Below are 20,575 nucleotides of genomic sequence, written 5' to 3' on the forward strand. Positions count from 1 at the left end.
TGAAAGAAGTCAGACTGTGATTGTACTTTATTGTGTGCATGTTTCCACTACTACCCCTCGCAACACAATCTGAATCTACGAAACAAGAATATCATTCCCTTATTTTTGGGTGAGTATTTGCAGTTTGTATTTAAAAATGAAGTCAAGTGGAGTGGAGTTGTGTTCATTTCAATCAAACCTAATCTTTTTTTTTTTTGGTCGATTAAAGATTCAAGCAAATGGACATGGAGAAATTTAGATCCATACAGGCGAGTGGACTCCAACAGAGAGCCATATGTCTGACCAGTAGGACACCATGACCACACCTTCTGTCAGCTATTGTCCTGTGTGTGTGTGTGTGTGTGTGTGTGTGTGTGTGTGTGTGTGTGTGTGTGTGTGTGTGTGTGTGTGTGTGTGTGTGTGTGTGTGTGTGTGTGTGTGTGTGTGTGTGTGTGTGTGTGCTGCTCAGCTCAGAGCTGGCACAAACCCACCATTCCTACTAAAAGAATGTAAACAGACCGAGCGGTGTAGTACTGTACTGAGGAGTCACAGCCATCTGTTTAAGTGGACCATTCAGATGTCAATTGACACTTCAAAACTGAAAAATCCTCATTTTACACAACACACGGTCATGTCTAATGCAGTTGGCTTATTATACTTTTGGGGAAAATGTGGTAGCTCTCGAAGTGAATCCATGTGGAATATGTGTGGCATGCACTAAACCTCATCATATATGGTTAGTACTGTATGATGCATGTCTTGTTGCATTGAAATAATATGCCAATCCAACCAAGTCAGCCACTAATTTTTAAAGTTGAATAAAAAAAAGATATTTTTTTTGATACAATCTAAATTAATTTAGGGATCCCCTTTGTTGCATTTGAACGCAATCTTATATCTTGTGTATTGCACATTGTAAAGATGAACAGCTGAGAAGTAGATAGTGGATAAGGTCAAATATACTAACCAATAAAGTTTTCAGACCTGCTTTTGTACCACATCTTTAGAAGTACTTAAAGCCATACTGACTTTAGCACACCAGCATAAAGTAAATACTTAACCTGAAATAAAAAAATAAACAGCATGATAAGCTAATAATTTCACCAAGGGGATGAACAAATTATCTACGGTCTGGTAAACTGCTGTAAATACTTGCAAAGCCACTAAAAATAGGATCGTCTCACATTCGTCACACCGGCAAGAAGTTTCACACATTTTAGGTCACCTGTACACCACACGCAACATGCCTCCAAGACAAAGTAGAGTATATGGAGCAGAATTCATGATATTTAGGACAGTGACTCAAGTGTAATCTCTAACTCCACTTTCCAACATCTCAAATCATAGTTCAAGCTTCTTGCCCCTGAAACAGATTCTCTACGGGAACCTGTGTGCAGTATGAGCAACAAGGGAAAAGATTATAGCCATATATGTGTCTTGAAATGCAGATACATCAGCGGCGAGGCTCATATTAGCTTCCAATACCACATAAACACACTTGCTTGAACTATTACACACCTTGTTGATCCAGGTGGTCACTGTGTCTTCTGTGTCGTAAGGTGTTTCCACCTCAGGGTCACAGGATGAATACCGGCTAATGCAAGCCATCACCTTCTCCACATTGACGGTCTCCACCGTGTAGGCCATCATAAGAGTGTCAATCATCGCCAGGTGGGCGCTCTGGAAGAGAAAACACAGCATTTAAAGCTTAAATGGTGAAAAACAAAGCCGTGCTTCGAGTGCAGCTACGGTTGAGTCTGCAGAGGCAGTATAGATACTGCATATACTTTATGGGCTCAGTTTGTTGTTGTGACAAAACATAGAGAGAGGCCTATCTAGGCACTTAAGTACTGTTCGGCAAATTAAATACTCTATTGGACTTGATATAATAAATAAATCCAGAAGGACACTGCAGTAAAAGAAGTGCAATGAAACGCATGAGGACAGGAGAGCAAAATAAGAATCGGCCAAAAAGAGTCTGGGAAATACTTTGGATATGAATAATTTAAAAAAAAAGTTTCATTAGGCGAGTGGAAAGTTGAAAGAAAATAGAAGAAGGTACATGAAACTAAATAAAAGCATGTCAGTACTTACACTGCAACTGAAACATCTTTTGTTTTATTTTTCAGCTTGGAGGGTATAAATAAACGCGATATACACATCTAGTTACACATCCAATATGTAGTCAATCTTAATATGTATATATATATATATATATATATATATATATATATATATATATATATATATTGAGTATGTGACCTTTTGTATGGCTGCCATATTCTTGAATAAGTTTCAATTATCTACAACATTTTATTCAATACCGTTTCATTCATTCATTTTTGCTCTTTTTACTATTTTTAAAAATCAGCTTTAATTTACATTGCTCATTTGGCTTTCAAAACATATTTTATTCCAGTTTTATTCCACTCAAATAAAACTGGGGAAATCACTTTCTTTTTCATATGTTAGGTCCGTAACAATTGAAACAATATTTTTTGGGAAATGTTTTGCTTCTGAGATCGCTATGGAAAAATGTCATATATGGGCCGTGAGGTTTAAGAAAGTTAAGAAAGACAGCTAGATAATTATTTTTTAACTACACAATGTCTGGAACTGTGCAGGACTGTATTAATAATCGAATTATAGAATCAATTCTATATTAATGTACTAGCCCTTTTCTATAGTTGGACTATTGCATCTACATTTGTTTTATACACATTTGCCCACATCCCAGCGCAGTAGAAAGTGCAAAATAGAGAATATTTGCTTTAATTTACTATCATATATGGGCAATTTGCAAATAAGCAAAGACTGGATAAATTGCAAAAAAAAACATGTTTTTTTTTTCTAATCAGTAAAACTAGACATCATCACATCAAGTTAACCTTTTTTAATACTCATAAGTTAACACTTTTGTTCTTTTTAGCTGCTCTACTGACACAAGGTGGATAACTAACTCCAAATAGATAGATAGATAGATAGATAGATAGATAGATAGATAGATAGATAGATAGATAGATAGATAGATAGATAGATAGATAGATAGATAGATAGATAATTACAAATGATCATTGGTAAGTTATATTTGAGCATTTGAGTGAACCGTTGAGTAACATTGGATCAGGGTATGCTTTATTTCCCCTGTCTCTGACTCTGATCTGGCAACCAGGCAGCAAACCAACCCCTTTTAATAACACACTGCCAGGATGTGTGCTATTGGGACTCATTTAGCATGTCTAAACAAAATGAAACATTACCCAAATGATACCAATACAACTAAATGCATGCATATAAACAAATCCTATTATCAGGCTGCTGACTGCGGTTACGACTCTGATTCCCATTTGCACAACAAAATGATCAATTCCGGGCAATGTGTCCAACATGAATTTAATAAAGGCCAAGAGAGGAATGTAAATCCTCAAAGGTCTTTCACACACACACACACACACACACACACACACACACACACACACACACACACACACACACACACACACACACACACACACACACACACACACACACACACACACACACACACACACACACACACACACACACACACACACACACACACACACACACACACACACACACACACACACACACACACACACTCTGTCTTCGTTTCCTTCCCACTGAGTAATTGAAGGACATTGATTTTTGATCGGCTGTGGGTTGATGAGATAAAATGGCAACAGGGAAAGTCAATCTTGTTTATTGGCCACAGACCTGGAGTCTCTAATAATACTGAATGACAACAAGCTATTGTGTGGGACGGAGAGGTCTGTGCTGGGCCAAAAGCTCAGTCCAACATTCATTTGCTTTCACTGAGATAATGAATATTTGATGAAGTGACAACATAACCGCACTTGGTAAGCGGTGAACCGTATGAACCGAAGCCCCCACAACAACAAAAAAAAGATAGAAACAGAAAATAGAAACGTTGAATGTATGAATGAAGAACAAGCAGCACTGATAATCCCTGCAATTGAATTTCTCAACAGCTAAAGATTTACAATAATGCTCATTATTAGAGATAGTTTTAATAATAATCTTAATATTGAATGTCTATAATCATGTGTATCTGTTCAGGTTTTATCTTCTGTCAATGCCTCTAATGTTCGTCAGATTTTCATCCCTTCAGAATAAAACTTGCAGACGTAAATTCCTTATTTGCATTTTGATATAGTTTTAGGGATATACTGTGTCGAACGGCACTGTATTTTCTAAGACAATACACATACAATTTTTGTTTTATCTAAACCAAACTCCTATCATTTAAAAAATACAAAAAAAAAAAGGATTAAGGTTCAAATATTTTCACGTGACTCCTTTTCCCCAAGGATGGAGTTACTGAGTTAAGAGTTAACAATTAATGAGGCTGATCGACTTCACTATCGCAGTCAAAGTGTTCCGAATGTACAATCGTCAAGCCTCACACTGTTTGTGTTGTGCTCGACATCATCTTCAAACACGTGTGCTTGTAGCTGCGGCACTGGGAGACGCTGTCAGAAATGGATGGTCAGTGAAGGATCAGCTGACCATGTGGAAATGTCAGATGAAATTTAGAGGGGCAGTAAAGCTACAGTAATTGGATGGATGTGGAGAAGAGAAGGGGGGGAAAAAGGAAAGAACAATTGAAGAGAGGCAGATACTTCACTGCCCGGAGAAAGGGTCAGCCTTTCTCATTACTGCGGACGTGCCTGTCGTTGGCAATAGAGCTGCTTCCTCTCTAACATTCCCTGACGTCATGCTTACTAACCTTTAAGGTTTGCTGGGAGCGTATGCTTTTGATTCCAAATGGTTTTAGCCCAATGGTGTTCAAACTGCAGGGGGGTGGGACTCCCCTGGAGGAGGCGGGGATCTGGGGTTTTGTTCCACAGCATGATTAAATTCAAGAAAACATAAAAAATACAAAAAAACCCCCAAAAAACTAATAGGACAGTAAAACTACTGTACAGAAATCAAACCTCAGAGCTGCCCGGCAGATTATTGGTAGCTGACAGTAGCTCCACTGGACCAAGCACTGACCAAATGTCCTGATTGGGAGAGGGGGGTTTCCAGAGAGCATAAAGAGAGGGAATGTTGCTCTTTCATCCAGTTTGATTTATTTCCCAGGACACAAACGGATGACTTTTTAATTCTGAGGAAGCCCAAGATACTTCCAATATCACACGCTGAATGTAAAAACTGCTCAAAGGGGATCTTCACCACAATAGGTGGAATCCTTTACACACATTCACAATGGAAATACATAAACATGAAACAACACTTTCACATACTTTTTGCGCTCCGTCTGAGCTGCTTCAGTGAAGAAGCCTTGTACAGATTTCTCATTTCATAAGATGTTGCTCCACGGTCAATATCCTGTTTTTTATTGCGCTGCTCCCTTGTCGGCTCCCTGAATCCCCACCAAGAGAAATGGGCGAGCATTGCTCATTTTTTATGACAGTGGAAATTCAAAGGTGAAAATCCATCGTAGAAGCTTGACTTAAAACCACACAAAGGAAATTGCAAGTATGAACGACAGTGACCTACGAAAGGCCGTATGTGATGTGTTATACCCCAATGTTTGTGTGTCCAAAATGAAATTTCGGCTTGTTAAGGATTGACCCACGTACATCTTCATTCTCACAATTAGTGTGGCATTTAAGCACAGCCAAGTTAACGTCTATGGAAGAGATGATGGTTCGAAAGTATCAGAATTAGCCATGTGGTTTTAGGTTACTGCAAAATCAACGGGATTTAGAACGTGAGGGTCGTGACATCTTCACCAGGACTTACAGGCCACGTCAAATATTTATGATAATCCACAGTTTTTCCAAGAAACTTTCAGCACAGGAGGAGGAAGTGGAAGCAGAAAATGACCGTAGTGGTGCGCGCACACACACACACACACACACACACACACACACACACACACACACACACACACACACACACGTGCACACACACGTGCACACACACGTGCACACACACACACGTGCACACAGAGGCCGGTGGTTGATGTAATATTGAAAAGAAGCTTCAAGCATTACAGCTCCGCTGTGCTGGCAGAGTGTCCAGATGTCTGAAACCTGAATCTGTCTAGCTCCAGGTAACTTCACGCCAACTCAGCTGGACATAGAAAACCACTCAGCTGTACCTCTCCCTGGTCTCCTTCACAGGTCATCACTACTGTAAAAGTAAAGCCCTGAAGTAGAAAGAGAGAGAGCGAGAGACTTCATCCCTCCCTGTTATTTATCACACCCATAGAGGTTGTGTGTGTGTGTGTGTGTGTGTGTGTGTGTGTGTGTGTGTGTGTGTGTGTGTGTGTGTGTGTGTGTGTGTGTGTGTGCACTTGAACTGTTGCACTTTTGCATCAATTCAAATAATTATATTTTACAGGTAATGACAGTCATGCCTTGGAAATAATATTATTTCATTGTTTTTCAATGCAGCAGTAAAGTGTATGTTCACAGGAGTACTACCTATTCACTTAATGCTTTGTGTGCGTGTTTTGAGAATTACAGTAAGTACCAAAAAAAAGAAAACTCTTCCATTTACCTTTCATTTGTGTGATCATACATTACTGCCTGATATAAAGGAAGAAAAATCAAACAGTAGAGAAAGTGACAGTTGGAGCAGAGGACTGATTTGTGAGACAGCCATCCATGGAAAGAAATGCATTATTGAGATAGAATCTGGCTTTAGTTGGTCAGGAGTGCAATCACTTTTTATGGCCTCAAGCAAAAATACTGATCACACTTCTTAACATGCACAAGGTGGACATACAGTATGTACACACACAAATTAATTGAGTATTTAACAGAGCGGGTGTTGAATTTAGGTGATAAAAGATCATTACAGGTTGAAACCTATTGTCTGTCAGTACTCATCTTATTGAAACGTGCATGTTTTCCACGTGCCAGTGTGCAACCTCTTACTTCCTGCCGCAGCCCACAGAGGTGGGGAATACGGGAAAATAACCAGTGTTAATTTAAAACTAGTAAAGACACTTGCACTGCAATGTGCCCTAAATGAAATTTGTAGTCCCTTCACATTGTAAAGCACTTCAAACTAATAATCCATAGAAGCTCCCACTGAGAATGCAAATTTGCATCAAACTGGAAGAAAAGCTGGGGGAGGGTGGATTTAAATTATATCACTGAAGAGACTGAATGTTTGACCTGACAGTATTTGCATTCGTCCTACGACACATGAGCGACGCATTAACACCATTTGGTCAATCGGATTAAAGTCCGGTTTCTCTCAGACTGATTGGTGTCAGACTAGTGGCAGTACAAATGTGGTTGATGAAGAAAGAACATGTAGTAAAACAACAACAATAACAACTCAGCCGATTTCGAGTTGAGCTCATCGTCATAATATTGACCAAAGCAATTAGTTTTTCTTTAGACTGGAAATTCTTCAATAACGCCACCATTTCACATCAATCAATTTTAGTCAGGGCCAAAGTAAAGGAAACCTGGGCAAAGGCTGAACATCTAATTATACAAATCATATAATTAATGTTTGTAAATTCACGTTATTATTCAGGCGAGCAAGCAAAGAAAATAGAAAAGATAATAAAACTATCAATAAAAAAATTATTGTATTATTTGGAAGAAATATTGCATTTAACTGGATAAAACTCTATTCTGGTTTGCTACATTCAAAAAAGGTACGTTTTCCCAAAACGACGGTCTTTTGTAAAAAATGTTTTGTTGTATTTCCTACTTTGATTGCGTCTTTTGTTTAAAAAGAGCTTCATCTGTCATGTATGCGTTGAACAACCTTCCTCATAATTTCTTTCTCATTTAATGTAAAGCACTCTGTGTTCTGTGGTTCACGTTCTGCATTTCTTTTGTTCATTTTATTCTGTTGAAAAACAAGAGAGAGAAGGATCCCTTCTAATGTCTGTGTATTAAGATGAAAGCTCTGGATCTGTTGTTAAGTGGTTCCAAATAAAAGCAATTAAAAAAAAATTTATAAATAAAAAATACAGCGCATTCTTTAACAACTTGTCCAACATTAAGCACACACTAACAATGCAACACACACAATCCCAAATGTCTTTGGACACTTTTGAAACACAAAACACCGACTGGGAGATGTGCCATCATTTTTTGGGACTGAAGTTTTTATACGCCATACCTTCTCCCTCCATATGCTCCAAACTCAATCTAGCAATTATCTTCAAACCTCAAAGCTCACCTCAGAACACAATGTAGGGACAAGACTGTGGCTACCAGCCAGTGTCGGCTTACCCCAGAGATACACTCGCACTCCATATTCTTCCATCCTGCTTAAAAAGACATTCTGGGCCAGAGTGGTTTGATTTGAGGATCTCATTATGACGAGGAAGAGTATCCAGTTCACATCGACAAAATGGTAGTTTTACCCAGTGTTCAGAGTCAATCTGACGGGGACCAGAGACAAAGACAGCAACACAAATGAACGCATGTGTTGTTTTCCTTTTCATAACGCCATCTTAATTTAACTACCTCATCTTGGATCAGCAAAAACAGCATAGCACATTAAAGCATATTTATGAGGAGAGCACTAAGCAATCTTACCATGTGTGTATTGAAGACTTTTTTTTTTCCCCCACTTACTGCTGTTTGATTTGATTCTATTTAAGTAGAAATCTAGATAACTGCATTACATACATTTAAAGCTGTTGCCACCCGCATATATTGCTCATCTTAAAATGGGAATTCATTACTGCTGCATTACTGAGGTATATTTCAAAGATTGCTGAGACGTAGCAGCAGAGTCGGAGTGATTAATCATACAATCCCTGTTTCAAATTCTAAAACAGAGATTGATTCCCCCCCTTTTCATTACGCAGCATAATAAACTTAATGTGATTTCACACTAAATCAGAAAATGAAGCACTTTACGGTGTTGCTGTTCAGAATCTGCCCTCAGTGTCGAAGGTGCATTTTTAAGCAAGAGGTTGTACGATAACCACATTTCAATACAATATCAATACAACATATGAGCATGATCACCATTTCCAGTCCCACCAATTTCACAGACATCAGCAATTTAATATTTTTTCCTACTACTGCGTTCTTAACAATAGAGTCACATGTGAACGTATAAAATGAAATTAACACAAAAAAAAAAGGGGGTGGGGGGAGCAGTTTTTTCCCACTTTAGCAAACGTTTCACTTGTGCAGGTCGGGCCAACTGATTTATTTCTTCATATTACCCATCAATTATAACCGTGGTTAAATCTAATTCTGGGCAGTAACACTGAACTGTGTTACAATTCTTAACATATGAACAGAGAAACTCAATGATAATGCAAATAATAAATGGACACCAGAGCAGGACAAGAAGTGAAGGTAAAATAAGGATCCCATTCAAGACAAAGCAAGTAATTCGTGAATTCCTGTCCTTTTAGAATTAAGTTTGTAAAACCGCCTGAGTGTTGAGTAACCACTGCAGAAGCAGGTGTAAGTGGTGATATTCAATTGCCTCAACAAAAATGACAGAAATTCATGTACAATTCATAATCTTGAGTAATATAAAGTAATTGGGTATACGCTTTTTGACAAATTGGAGCATTCAACAAAGGCACGTATGTAGAGGAAAGAGCGAGTAACTATCTATACTGTAATTATTACAGTATAGATACTGTTAATCCCTACAGATGAGGAGATCCACAGACACTTATATTAGAGAAGCAGCCTGCAAAGACCCCGCCCCCCACAATAGAAAATCTAAATGATGACACAGTTGAAACGATTTCATGAATAAACCACCGTTTGTAAGCATTCCTGGCTGTACAATGTGTTTCATATGTTAGGAGGATCTATTTTAAAGGTTCTGTCCATATACAGGTCTCTTAAAGTATTTAAAATATTGCTCAAGGTTGCAGCAGTAAGCATGAGTGTTCAAGCATTTCCTTTTTTGTACACAATTTATAGTGAATACGTTATTATTTAATACCCTTTGAATCAGAAGGACGGTATGTGGCCATCACATAATGTGCTCGCTGCTTATCCATCCATACTGTACTTGCCTGGGAGTCATTGCTGGCAAACATAATGACTCTGCTGAGGACTTGGACAAGCTTCCCTTCCACCCTGCTGCTTCAGCTCATCTTTGTTCAGGACATCAAGTACGGTGGGAAAGAATAAGAGCAGTGGATGCTAGTTTGACGTTGACTATTGTTTTGTTTTCCACTTGTCTCTTTCCGCACTTGCGTATGTGTGGCTCGGTGTGTGATGCTGCATCTTAGAAATACCGTCTGCCTGCTTGAATCTAGCGTTTCAGCAATCTTTTTTTTAGAGCCTGGCAGTGTTCACTACTACCACCACAAAGATGGCAGCACGTGCACACAGCCACACCGACGCTCACAGCACATGGCTGCACAGACACACTGCGCACGCAAGCACTGCACATACAACATATGCAGGCAAAGGCTCCCCCACTCATGCTCCCACCTACATGCAAATACTGGAGTGTGACCATGGAAACAGCGCGCCTGCCCAATAGGAGCAGTGGTTGGAAGCGCCATGAGAGAGAGAGAGAGAGAGAGAGAGAGAGAGAGAGAGAGAGAGAGAGAGGAACAGAAGGAAGTGCATTCACCTTGATTTATCCTCACTACATGAGGAGCTGAATCAGTCCGTCCCAAATTCAAAATATTATTTGCAATGCAAAGTGAAAATATGATTTATATTTTTTTTAACTGCAAAGATAATTTCCAATTGAGCCTGATATACTGATTTGATCTCTTATCAAAAAATCAATAACTAATAATAATAATAATAATAATAATAATAATAATAATAATAATAATAATAATAATAATAATAATAATAATAATAATAATAATAATAATAATAAATGACCAGATTTATACTTGAATTGCATCTCCGGTGATACAGATTATTTTTTTAATTAAAAAAAAAAAAAAAAAAAAAGGCTAAAGATGACTTCCTATTGTGTCCAGGCATGCTCAGCAGAGTTTTTCCCTCATCACAAAAGCAGTGATTGTTTCGCCTCCTCTTGTTTGTGCTGCAAAGCTAAAATGTCAGCAGTGGCATATCTCTGACACATTCAGCCCAAATAAAGAAGTTTCACTATAACGTGCAATATTTTGAGGGATTCTGTGTGCACTGAATGCAGTAAGTAAAGAAAAAAAAAAGATAATTAGAGGACATTAAGTTCATTCTTTCAATTTAAAGAATGTACTACAGCATTCGTCTGTTATTATACGTTAGCCATGGTCGTCTGGTGCAGAGAGTACAAGAAAAGCTCTGAGGAGCAGCATGACCTATTTGCCAATCCATTATTAAATATTAATAGTCTGACATTCAAGGTACTGCAGTTTTTAAGTCCATTGATCCACAGCATGCTGAGGTCAAAGAAGAGGAGGCATTCGAGCTTGATCAAACAGAGCTAAAGTTTTGAACTAGTGCTACCAGTATCGGCCACCAATGAGCAACCGCTGGCTCAAACAATATTCCTACTAAATCGTTTCAGCAAATAAAACACCCTGTTGTTTGAATTTCAAATAGACACTTTCTACCGGCTCAGAATTTTCAAGACTTCATTCCCACTGCATTTGAATACAATGGTGCTGAATCTCTGGGATACTGATTTGGTAAAGCTGGCAGAGTAAATATAGGCAGCAAAGTGAAAAGGCAGTGCCTTTGCTTTTCTCATTATCAACACTGAGATGCCCTTGAGCAAGGCCATTAAGCATCACTGCTCCACTGAGCCTACTGAGTATCCAACAGCACACTGTGGCTGTACTTAAGAGTTTCTCTGACTAAGGACATGAGTGTTACTGCATGAGCTCATCAAAACAGCATAAATCTAAGTCGGATATTAAAATGACACCAACAATATTAAGTCTTGTTGTATCTTTGTACATATCTTTGCTTTGCACATGCTTAACCCCCCCCCCAAAAAAACAGTGGCAACCTTATATACAGTATGTATATAAAATCACCTGTCGTTCACTTCTCAAGTTGTATGTAACCAACATATTCATTGCTTCAGGCATACAAGAACACACACACACACACACACACACACACACACACACACACACACACACACACACACACACACACACACACACACACACACACACACACACACACACACACACACACACACACACACACACACACACACACACACACACACACACACACGCGCGCACGCACGCACACACACACACACACGTTCAAACACATCGAACACACTGAACTGCATTCTTTTTTGACTACTAACGTCATTCTGATCTCATCCAATAATATAACTCCTCCATGACAACAGACCTTCATGTGGCTGTAATTTCATCAAATTATCTGGTCGCCCTGCAGTTTTTTTATGATTACTTTTAGAAGATTCAACAATTCTGCATTATTCCTAGGTATCCGTTCAAATATTCCATTCCATTCTGCTCTTTTTCTGTTGGCCGCGGTACTTCAGGAGGTACCTATGATGGGTAATTCTGGGATAACATTTTCAGATCGTCTTCCCACCTCCACATCTCTCCCTTAATTCTCCGTGTGCGATGCAGGTGGAGGAGGGAGTCAGCGATACAGAATGTGTGTAGGCGATTGAGTGGGCGCGAACTGCGATTTGGACTGTGCGCGCTTCACGTGTAGAAATCTGTCACATGGCAGAAGGATAAGGACGGACTGAAAGAGCGAGAGGCGGGCAGAAAAATTGGACCCAAAGCAAAGGAATTTAACTGAGGGAAAATGCACTGTTATGACATATGTCAGGCAAGACACGATCAGAATCTGACTCTGCTGTTGACTGACCTACTAAAACTGCCTTCAGCATCCTGAAAAAGTGCTTATTCTGAAAATGCCTGTTCCCTGAACACACTGAGAAGGCGGAAAAAAAATAGAATACAAATTAAACTTTGCAATAAGGCCTATTTCATCACAGTGCTGCTATTCTTACCCAGTTCAAGTTACAGGTAGAGATTCAGTCTCGTCCTTTTTCGCCGGCTTCTTCAGAAGGAAAAAGCTGCAATGCTTTATTCTGCTAAGGCCTCTTAGGTACATTTAAACACAGGCTCTAAGTATTTCACAGGAAATGTTTCAACCTGTTTCTGCTCTTCTTCCTGATTCATCACACCACAACAGAGTCACCTTGTCAGCAAAGTTATATTCTGAAGCAGTCTGTTAATAATAGATGACCCCACTCCACTTGAGCTCAGACATGCAGCAGGTAATGCAAATTAACTGCTTCACTCTTCGTAACGACCCTCAAGAAAACAGCATTGATAACAATTACACATCTTGGGCATTTCTGATTGAAACTGATTAAACAATGACATACCCATAAATCTAAATTAGGTTTTTGTAAATGTTCTTTTCGTGTTTTAAAAGCAAAATGCTGCAGATGAAAGAATATAACAAAACAGTGACATTTCCTGATGTGATAGTCAAAGACATTAACGAACACAATCACACAAGCAAGTTGTTTAAACTGTATCCGTAATTACATGCAGGCGTATGTAAAAATTGTCAAGTTCATTTATATGCAGATGATACTGCACTTTATATTTCAGATTCTCACTTGTCTCAACTTCAAATCAAATCACAGACAGATTTCAACTCAATCCTATCCTGGCTAAAAAATAATTTCCTAAAACTCAACATGAAAAAAACATTTTGTATGCTTTTTGGGACTCGCCATTTACTCCAAGTTGATGACTTAAATATCAATTTTGAAAATGGCTCCCCAATGACAAAGGAGACCTCTGGCAAGTATCCTGGATTGTGGCTGGACCCCCAGTTAAACTTCAAACAACATATTGATTATGTATTAAAATGCACATATTCTTGTTTAATGCCTCTCTATCGGTCTTCAAACTGTTTTACACTACAAGTAAAAAAGAAAATAATCTCTCAGCTTATTCCACCCATAACTGACTAAGCAGATGTAGTTTATCAAAAGACATATAACATCCATCCAAATTCACTTAATGTTATGTTCAACTCCTTGTGTAGATTTATTTTAAAATGTCCATACAGAACTCATCACTGTGAGCTCTATGATAAGCTTAATAGCTACAGCCCAAGAAAAGACAGCAATATCAGGTTGGTCGGACATCCTTCTGTTTTTTAGCTACCTCAGACTGGAACCATCCCTCAGGTCACTGACCACCTTAGGCTCCTTTAGAACAGCTCTATATAGGTACTTAAAAACATATTGTCAACAAAGTCAATAGAAAGAAGGAGATGGATGTGTAATGTATTGCTATGTTCAAAAGCTATAGGTGCCTTTGTGTGTAAAGCTATGCTTATGTATGTGTATTGCTGTGTATGTATGTGTCTGCTCTGTTTGGATACATTATGAATGTGGATCTATATAATGTAAATGCAGTTGTATATCTATGTATATGTTTATCCTGAGATGTGGGGTTGTGGGAGATTGTGGGTTGTGAGCAAAACTGTGTTTTTTTGTCCTTATTCCTTAACTTTGAACCAAGTGTTTTTGGTAATACTAGGTGGTTGTCTTCACCAATATACAGGTTAAAATACCAATTCCTGTTGATATCTCAGAACACACATATGCCGCTCTTCAAATGTTTGAGTGTTGACCAGTGAACTGTCTCACCTATTGCCTTTAAAAGTAACCTTTCATCACCAACAGTTTAAACAAAGCAGTCACTATTTCTACAGAAAATCAATTATCACGTTATTATAACGAAAGAAAATGATATTCATTACCAAAGACTTAAAGATGTATGTATGAATAAAGTGGAGAGCACTGTCAGAGCAGATGGAGCGCAAACAAATAATTATAAATGATCTTACGCTTATTCCCCTTAGTTTGTCTAATAGAAATATACGAGAAGAAAACGCTGCATTATAAGTCATGCTGCTCCCTCGTATGTACACAAAACAATGCAAAGCCCAACAAAACTTAAATAACTTTGGAATTAGCATAGAAAGGAAATTAAAAGCCGCAAGACTCTACAAACAGACTGCAGGCATACTGTGTGCTAATCGTGTCTCAATTGCAATTCACTGATGCAATAAAGCCTCCCGTTGAGCGTTTGCCCCAAAATAATGAGGACACCTCATTCTCGCTCAGTGGGCTGACTGCAAATTCATACTCAACGCTGACACAGAGTGAAGAGCGACAAAAACCCGGGAGTATACTGTACTTTACACGCTATATGGGCTTGTGTAGAACACGGTGATATTCAAGTACATTCTGAAAATGTTCACGGGTAATGAATTCCACTTTACCGAATCCTAAAATAAGCAATCAGAAACGTTGACGACAGCCGTTGATGACTTGCTTGTAAAAGTGACTCGATATAAAGCCAATATAACCCCAATCCAGAGGTCTCATTGGACTCTCGGTTAGGTGAATATTCATATATATACAGTATATATATATATATAGAATGTGGTTTGTTTGTCAGCAATGCTCTACAAGGTCTTAAACATCTTTCTGGATAAGGTTAAGAATAAACACAGAATTTAATTGGGAGCTGTGGTTTTACATTTATTTTTAGACGAAATGTGTGTGGAAGATTATTTAAATACTCATCGGGAATGACCACAGGGTTTGAAAAGGCTGAATCTGGAATGTATGCCTGTAAAGCCAGTGGATTAGCATGTCAAATGATCGGGGTTTAATGGAATTCTATTTAATGCAGACATCAAATCAGAAGCAACTATAACTATACATAATTTTACAACTTTAACTATGTACATAATGCAGAACGGGCCATCACATTCAGACACGATCAACCCTTTCACACAAGCATACTCAAGGAGGGATCTCTAATTACAGATAATGTTTTATACAGATGGATGTCCTGCGAGAAGAAATGATGTCAAATGGTGCCCATCGGTCCATCTTCTCATCCAGTTTTATGACTTTGCTTTATAGAGTAGAATTCATCAAGCCTATCCCAGCCTTAAAACAAGCCTAAGATGTTTCCGCTCCGTTACAGATTGGAGAGTATCTCTAAAACCCAAAATATTTATGGATTCCTGAGGATTGTAAAAAGTAACCCGACGTCTTACCATCTGCAGAGGCCTCTTCCGCAGGTCCCTCTCGGTTACCAGCCTCTCCTGGTCAGTGACGTAAAGACCACGCTGAGCCAGTGCCTGGATGACAGCCTCGTGACCCAGCAGTGGCTTGGCGGCATCGCTTTTCAGGATGAGGCTGCCAGCCCTGCAGTAGAGGTCTGCAGAGAGCAGGAGGCTGGCCATGGGAGGTTTCAGGTGCTCTTGGTCATACTGGTCTGTGTAGAAAGGCTCCTTCAGGTCTGCTGGAATACTGTCTGTTTAATACAGATAATGACAAAATTCTTGTTAGTCCTGCAACATCTCAAGAGTAACAACATGCCGCTATTGTGTTTACTTTATGGCAAACTAATATTGTGCACAAACAGACATGATGACATCATCACAGAGATCCTGCCACTGTAAACATAACATAACAGATCTGGAATGTCCAGAAAACGATTGTTTCCTACTTAGGGCTACAAAAAACTAAGTTGGGGTTCACCAGTCAAAGAAATGAAAGTAACCTCAAAAGTCCTAAACGCACAACCACATCATGAACTCCAGATGAAAAAAACAAAAACAAACAAACAAATACAAAAAACGACGACAAAAAAATAGTAACTGATAAAGGTGGTTTAATCTAATTTAGATTAATTGATCCCAGAGCATACAATTTCTGCCATTACTTTTAGCAGATCTACCGACTTTTGTTGTCATACTTTGACGATATCTTGACGTGGATATGTGTGGATAGACCCCTGCGTTGCTATAGCAACTGCAGGAGGAGTGCAGCCCGATCGATTCATCTAGTCTGTATAGCTCTGCAGCTTCCAGCTCCCTGGGAACACCCTTCAGAATGCCTACTTCATCAAAGGCAGCAGATGCACGTGTGTGTATGCGTGTTTGTGTGTGTTTATCACCTGAGGCAAGTCCAAAGTAAGGGGATGGGCTACAAATAATTCAGAAACATCAGTCTTTTGCTGCTTTTGTCCTGCAAATGTTCTGGGATAGTGTATTTCCTATGTTGACTAAGGCTCAAAAACAGAAAGTATAGTGATTCTGCAGTGATAGGCAAGCTAAGGCAAGTCAGCCGCAGATCAGACAATGTAAACATGGGGAATACTTTTTAAATTAGATGTTGCAGCTGTGTAAAAGCACTAGACTATTCACTACACACACCAGATGTAGTGTCATCACTCTGGAGAATAGATCTCACTTAGGATAATAGCTCACATGCATGTATGGGCAAGCAGAGTAAAATATGGCGTGCAGGTCACCACAATGACAGTTTTATGGGCCCAAATACTGCTACCCATCCTCCATCACATACAACCACAGCCAGTGAATCGCCTGCATCCACTGGATACTATCATGGAGGTCATCTACGGGTGGACTCTTACTTATTGAAGAACAGCAGCTGCAGAAGCAGCGACTATGATTAAATACCTTTTCTTTGACTGAACTGTTCATGACACGGACCCAAGCTGAATCATTTTCAGTGTGTGCAATATTACGCTCACGTTCATTTGGCTGAAACGCCACAAAGCCCTTGTACCTCAGCGTGCAACATCTTTCAATATTTAAATACTTTCGTAGTAGTAAGTCTTTATTTATGCAAGAAGTCTGTGCGGCACGCTTGTAACAACATAATTTCATTCATCGGGTACTGACAAATTTTTTCTTATAAAAATCTGAATGAAATAGGAAGGATGGTCCGGTTTTATTGTTTGCAAAGCAGTCTCATCATGTGATGTGAATAGATCAACATTTAATCACTTTTCATCTCATGGTTGAATCCATAAATCCCAGAACCACAGATGAAGCAGCAGACTGAAGATGCATTGTGCAACGGATTTCCTGAACAAAGATGATCTGCAGTGTGGCGTTGCATCTGGCAAGTATTCTTACAGCATGATCCTTGACGTGCTCCTGCACTGGTGTAACGAGGCAAATACATGAGACGTATTCATAGGAGCGTAGGCTGGGATCTGGAGACGAGCCTGCTTGCTGTCTCCTTCTTGTGCTTACTTAGAGAGACTCTCTCTCTCTCTCTCTCCATCTCGGAGGGGCTGTATTTATGGAATTGGCCTATTTCATTCAGTCCTGATTGAAAATACACAGAGGATCTACATGGGATCTTGCGATTTGCCGGGGTGCTACAACACTGTGGCGAGGAATGATGCGCTCAGCTGATGGTATTACACTGACTACAGTAAGGACTTGAAAGAAACCCCTTAGTAAATTAGTTTATGGGAGAGAAAGAAATGTAATAGCTGGGACTAAGACTTTAACATTATTAAAGAAGTACTTAAGGTATTCAGTAATTAAAACACAAAATGTTCATGTAGCTTTGTGCAGTAACTCCATATGACGGTTGACTGTCACATCCATCCAAATACATTCTCATTTAGCATCTTTCTATTTGTAAGGCCCAGTTAGAAAAGCATGAGTTTCTTGCAAAATAATATTCATTAACACATTGTAATGAATGTAAAACTGTAAAAAACAAAAACACAGTAAATCGGTTTTTTCATTAAATTATAAGGTAGGATTCTGCTAGGGGCCTGATGTTACTTTTAACTTTGGAGAAAACTAATTGTGAAGAAACAAAATAAAGGAGGCAGAAAGAATATGTATTTTGTTAGAACCCACATTTTAAGAACAAAAACTAATCGGAAACGTAATGGAGATTAACTAAAATGACAAAACAAGCTTTGGAGCAAAATTCCGATAGTAACAGATACAACAGATGTAGAGCACATATAAAGACTTACTGGCACCGAACTGGCACAAGATGAACCTATTGACACCAGCACCAATAACCAATAATAACTTATAACGTAAAGAAAAGACAGAAAGAAATCTGACATTCGACAAAAAGAAGAAAAGAAATACTGCTTGGCATGACAAAACCAGATTGTGGAGTTAAAGGAAATTAAAGGGAAATTAATGTGATGCAAGTGGGGACTCATCCTCCCACATTTTGAAAATTTCGTATCACACTTACAGTTGTTAGCGACATCAAGAAGGGTTGATTCACCAGTGAAGCCCCAGTTTAAACTTTTACATAACATTCAAACAGCATCTAATTTCTTTCGGAGGTAAATTGTAATCCTTTTACACATTTCTTTTTGAAAAGGTGCCTGTTAACCTGATTTCCCCTAAAATGTCTATACTTATCTATCATGTTTCTATGTAGGTGATAGGCAAGTAACTAATATGAACATAAAGAAGAGACACAATTATCTTTGAAAAAAAAAATCATTCTACATATCTTAAGATACATCACATTGACTGACTAAATTGTCCCAGATGACAACGTATAGCACAAACCCATGTGCATCTCTTAATACATTTGGATGCCTTTTTAATCTTTTCTATTGCATTTTTTTGTTTTGTTGGCAAACAAACACACACACACACACAAACAAACAAACAAACCTGAGAAATCCCAGCTACAAGTCCCACGCAGGAAAATAATAATCATAATATTAATATTATTAAGAATAATAAGAAGAAGAATGTAACAACGAATCAATGATATTCCTGATATTGCTCCATTGCTCCTGTATACTTTAGTCCTAGCCTGAGCATTGTGTATATCTATAATACGTTGCATCAGGTTGTTTAGTAAATTGTTGAAAAGGTGACGAAATAAATAAACAAACCAGTGGAAGGCACCGAGGTAGAATAATCAACCTACCTGTCCCGTACGCTTTGGCCACCAACCACGTGAGGCTGCAACAGATTTTGGCTCGGGATAAGTCATAATGCTCGAAAGATTTTATTGCTGGAGCCACGAAGGTTTTCTTGACATCTCCGACGTCCTGAACTTCGCCCATATTTCCCCGCTAACTGTTCCCTCGGAGCCCTAAGAGGAAGCGCAGCGCCGAAGCATCCCACTGCTGGAATCCGGTGGGAAAACAAAACACGGCTGGAGAGATGAGGTGTCTTCTGTCGGTCACAGAACGCCACGGAGGCTGTGTTTTCGACTCCTTCTGTCGCCTTCACACAATGAGTCGCTGGAATCAGTGTTTTCCCCCCATCCTGCTCCCTGCCAGTTGGAACAGTCTCCGTCGGACCGAGGTCGGGTCTCCTTGGACTTGACGGTGAAAGCTGCCCCTCGACCGGGAGGAAAACGACAATACTTCCATCATTCGGGCTCACTTGATCCAGACGTCTTCATCCTCTCGTTGCCATGTACTACCCGTACGTACAACCTGGGTGTCGATGCGGTTTTCCTGCCGCACTGTCGCGCTCCTGCCCGCACCTTTGTTGCGCTTTGCGCATGCGCGAAGAACGCCTTCCCTTCACTTCACTTCGCTGAAAGGAAAACACTTTTGTTTAATTTGAGCCCGCCACAAACGTGTGAAGCACAATACTATACCAGATCTGCTGGTTATGACTCTGAAAACACTTGCACTGTGCCGCGTATATAGTTGCATTTTGTTATTTTAGAAATTGCAAGTGAAATAAGTAGTGTTGTGTTATTTTCTGCATCAACAATTGGACATTTCTTTTAATTAATCAACTGTGAGTCGTTCAGACCACAATAGCATGCTTCTGAATTGAGTTGAAATCAATAA

The 20,575-nt window shown here is 39.1% G+C and overlaps 1 protein-coding gene across 1 annotated transcript in view; it reads right to left on the reverse strand.

Moving 5' to 3' along the window:
* Positions 1 to 20,279, reverse strand: part of camsap2a (calmodulin regulated spectrin-associated protein family, member 2a) — a 46,778-nt gene extending 26,499 nt beyond the window's left edge. The window contains exons 1-3 of the mRNA XM_080473993.1: positions 19,693 to 20,279; positions 16,005 to 16,264; positions 1,498 to 1,659 (exon numbers count right to left, since the gene is read on the reverse strand). Coding sequence (XP_080330119.1) covers positions 1,498 to 1,659; positions 16,005 to 16,264; positions 19,693 to 19,831 — 561 coding nt within the window. The 5' untranslated portion in view covers positions 19,832 to 20,279. The remainder of the gene's footprint in view (positions 1 to 1,497; positions 1,660 to 16,004; positions 16,265 to 19,692) is intronic.
* Positions 20,280 to 20,575: the final 296 nt, after the last annotated feature.

Source organism: Lipophrys pholis (genome assembly GCF_963383615.2).
Source record: "Lipophrys pholis genome assembly, chromosome: 10".
NCBI lineage: Eukaryota > Metazoa > Chordata > Actinopteri > Blenniiformes > Blenniidae > Lipophrys > Lipophrys pholis.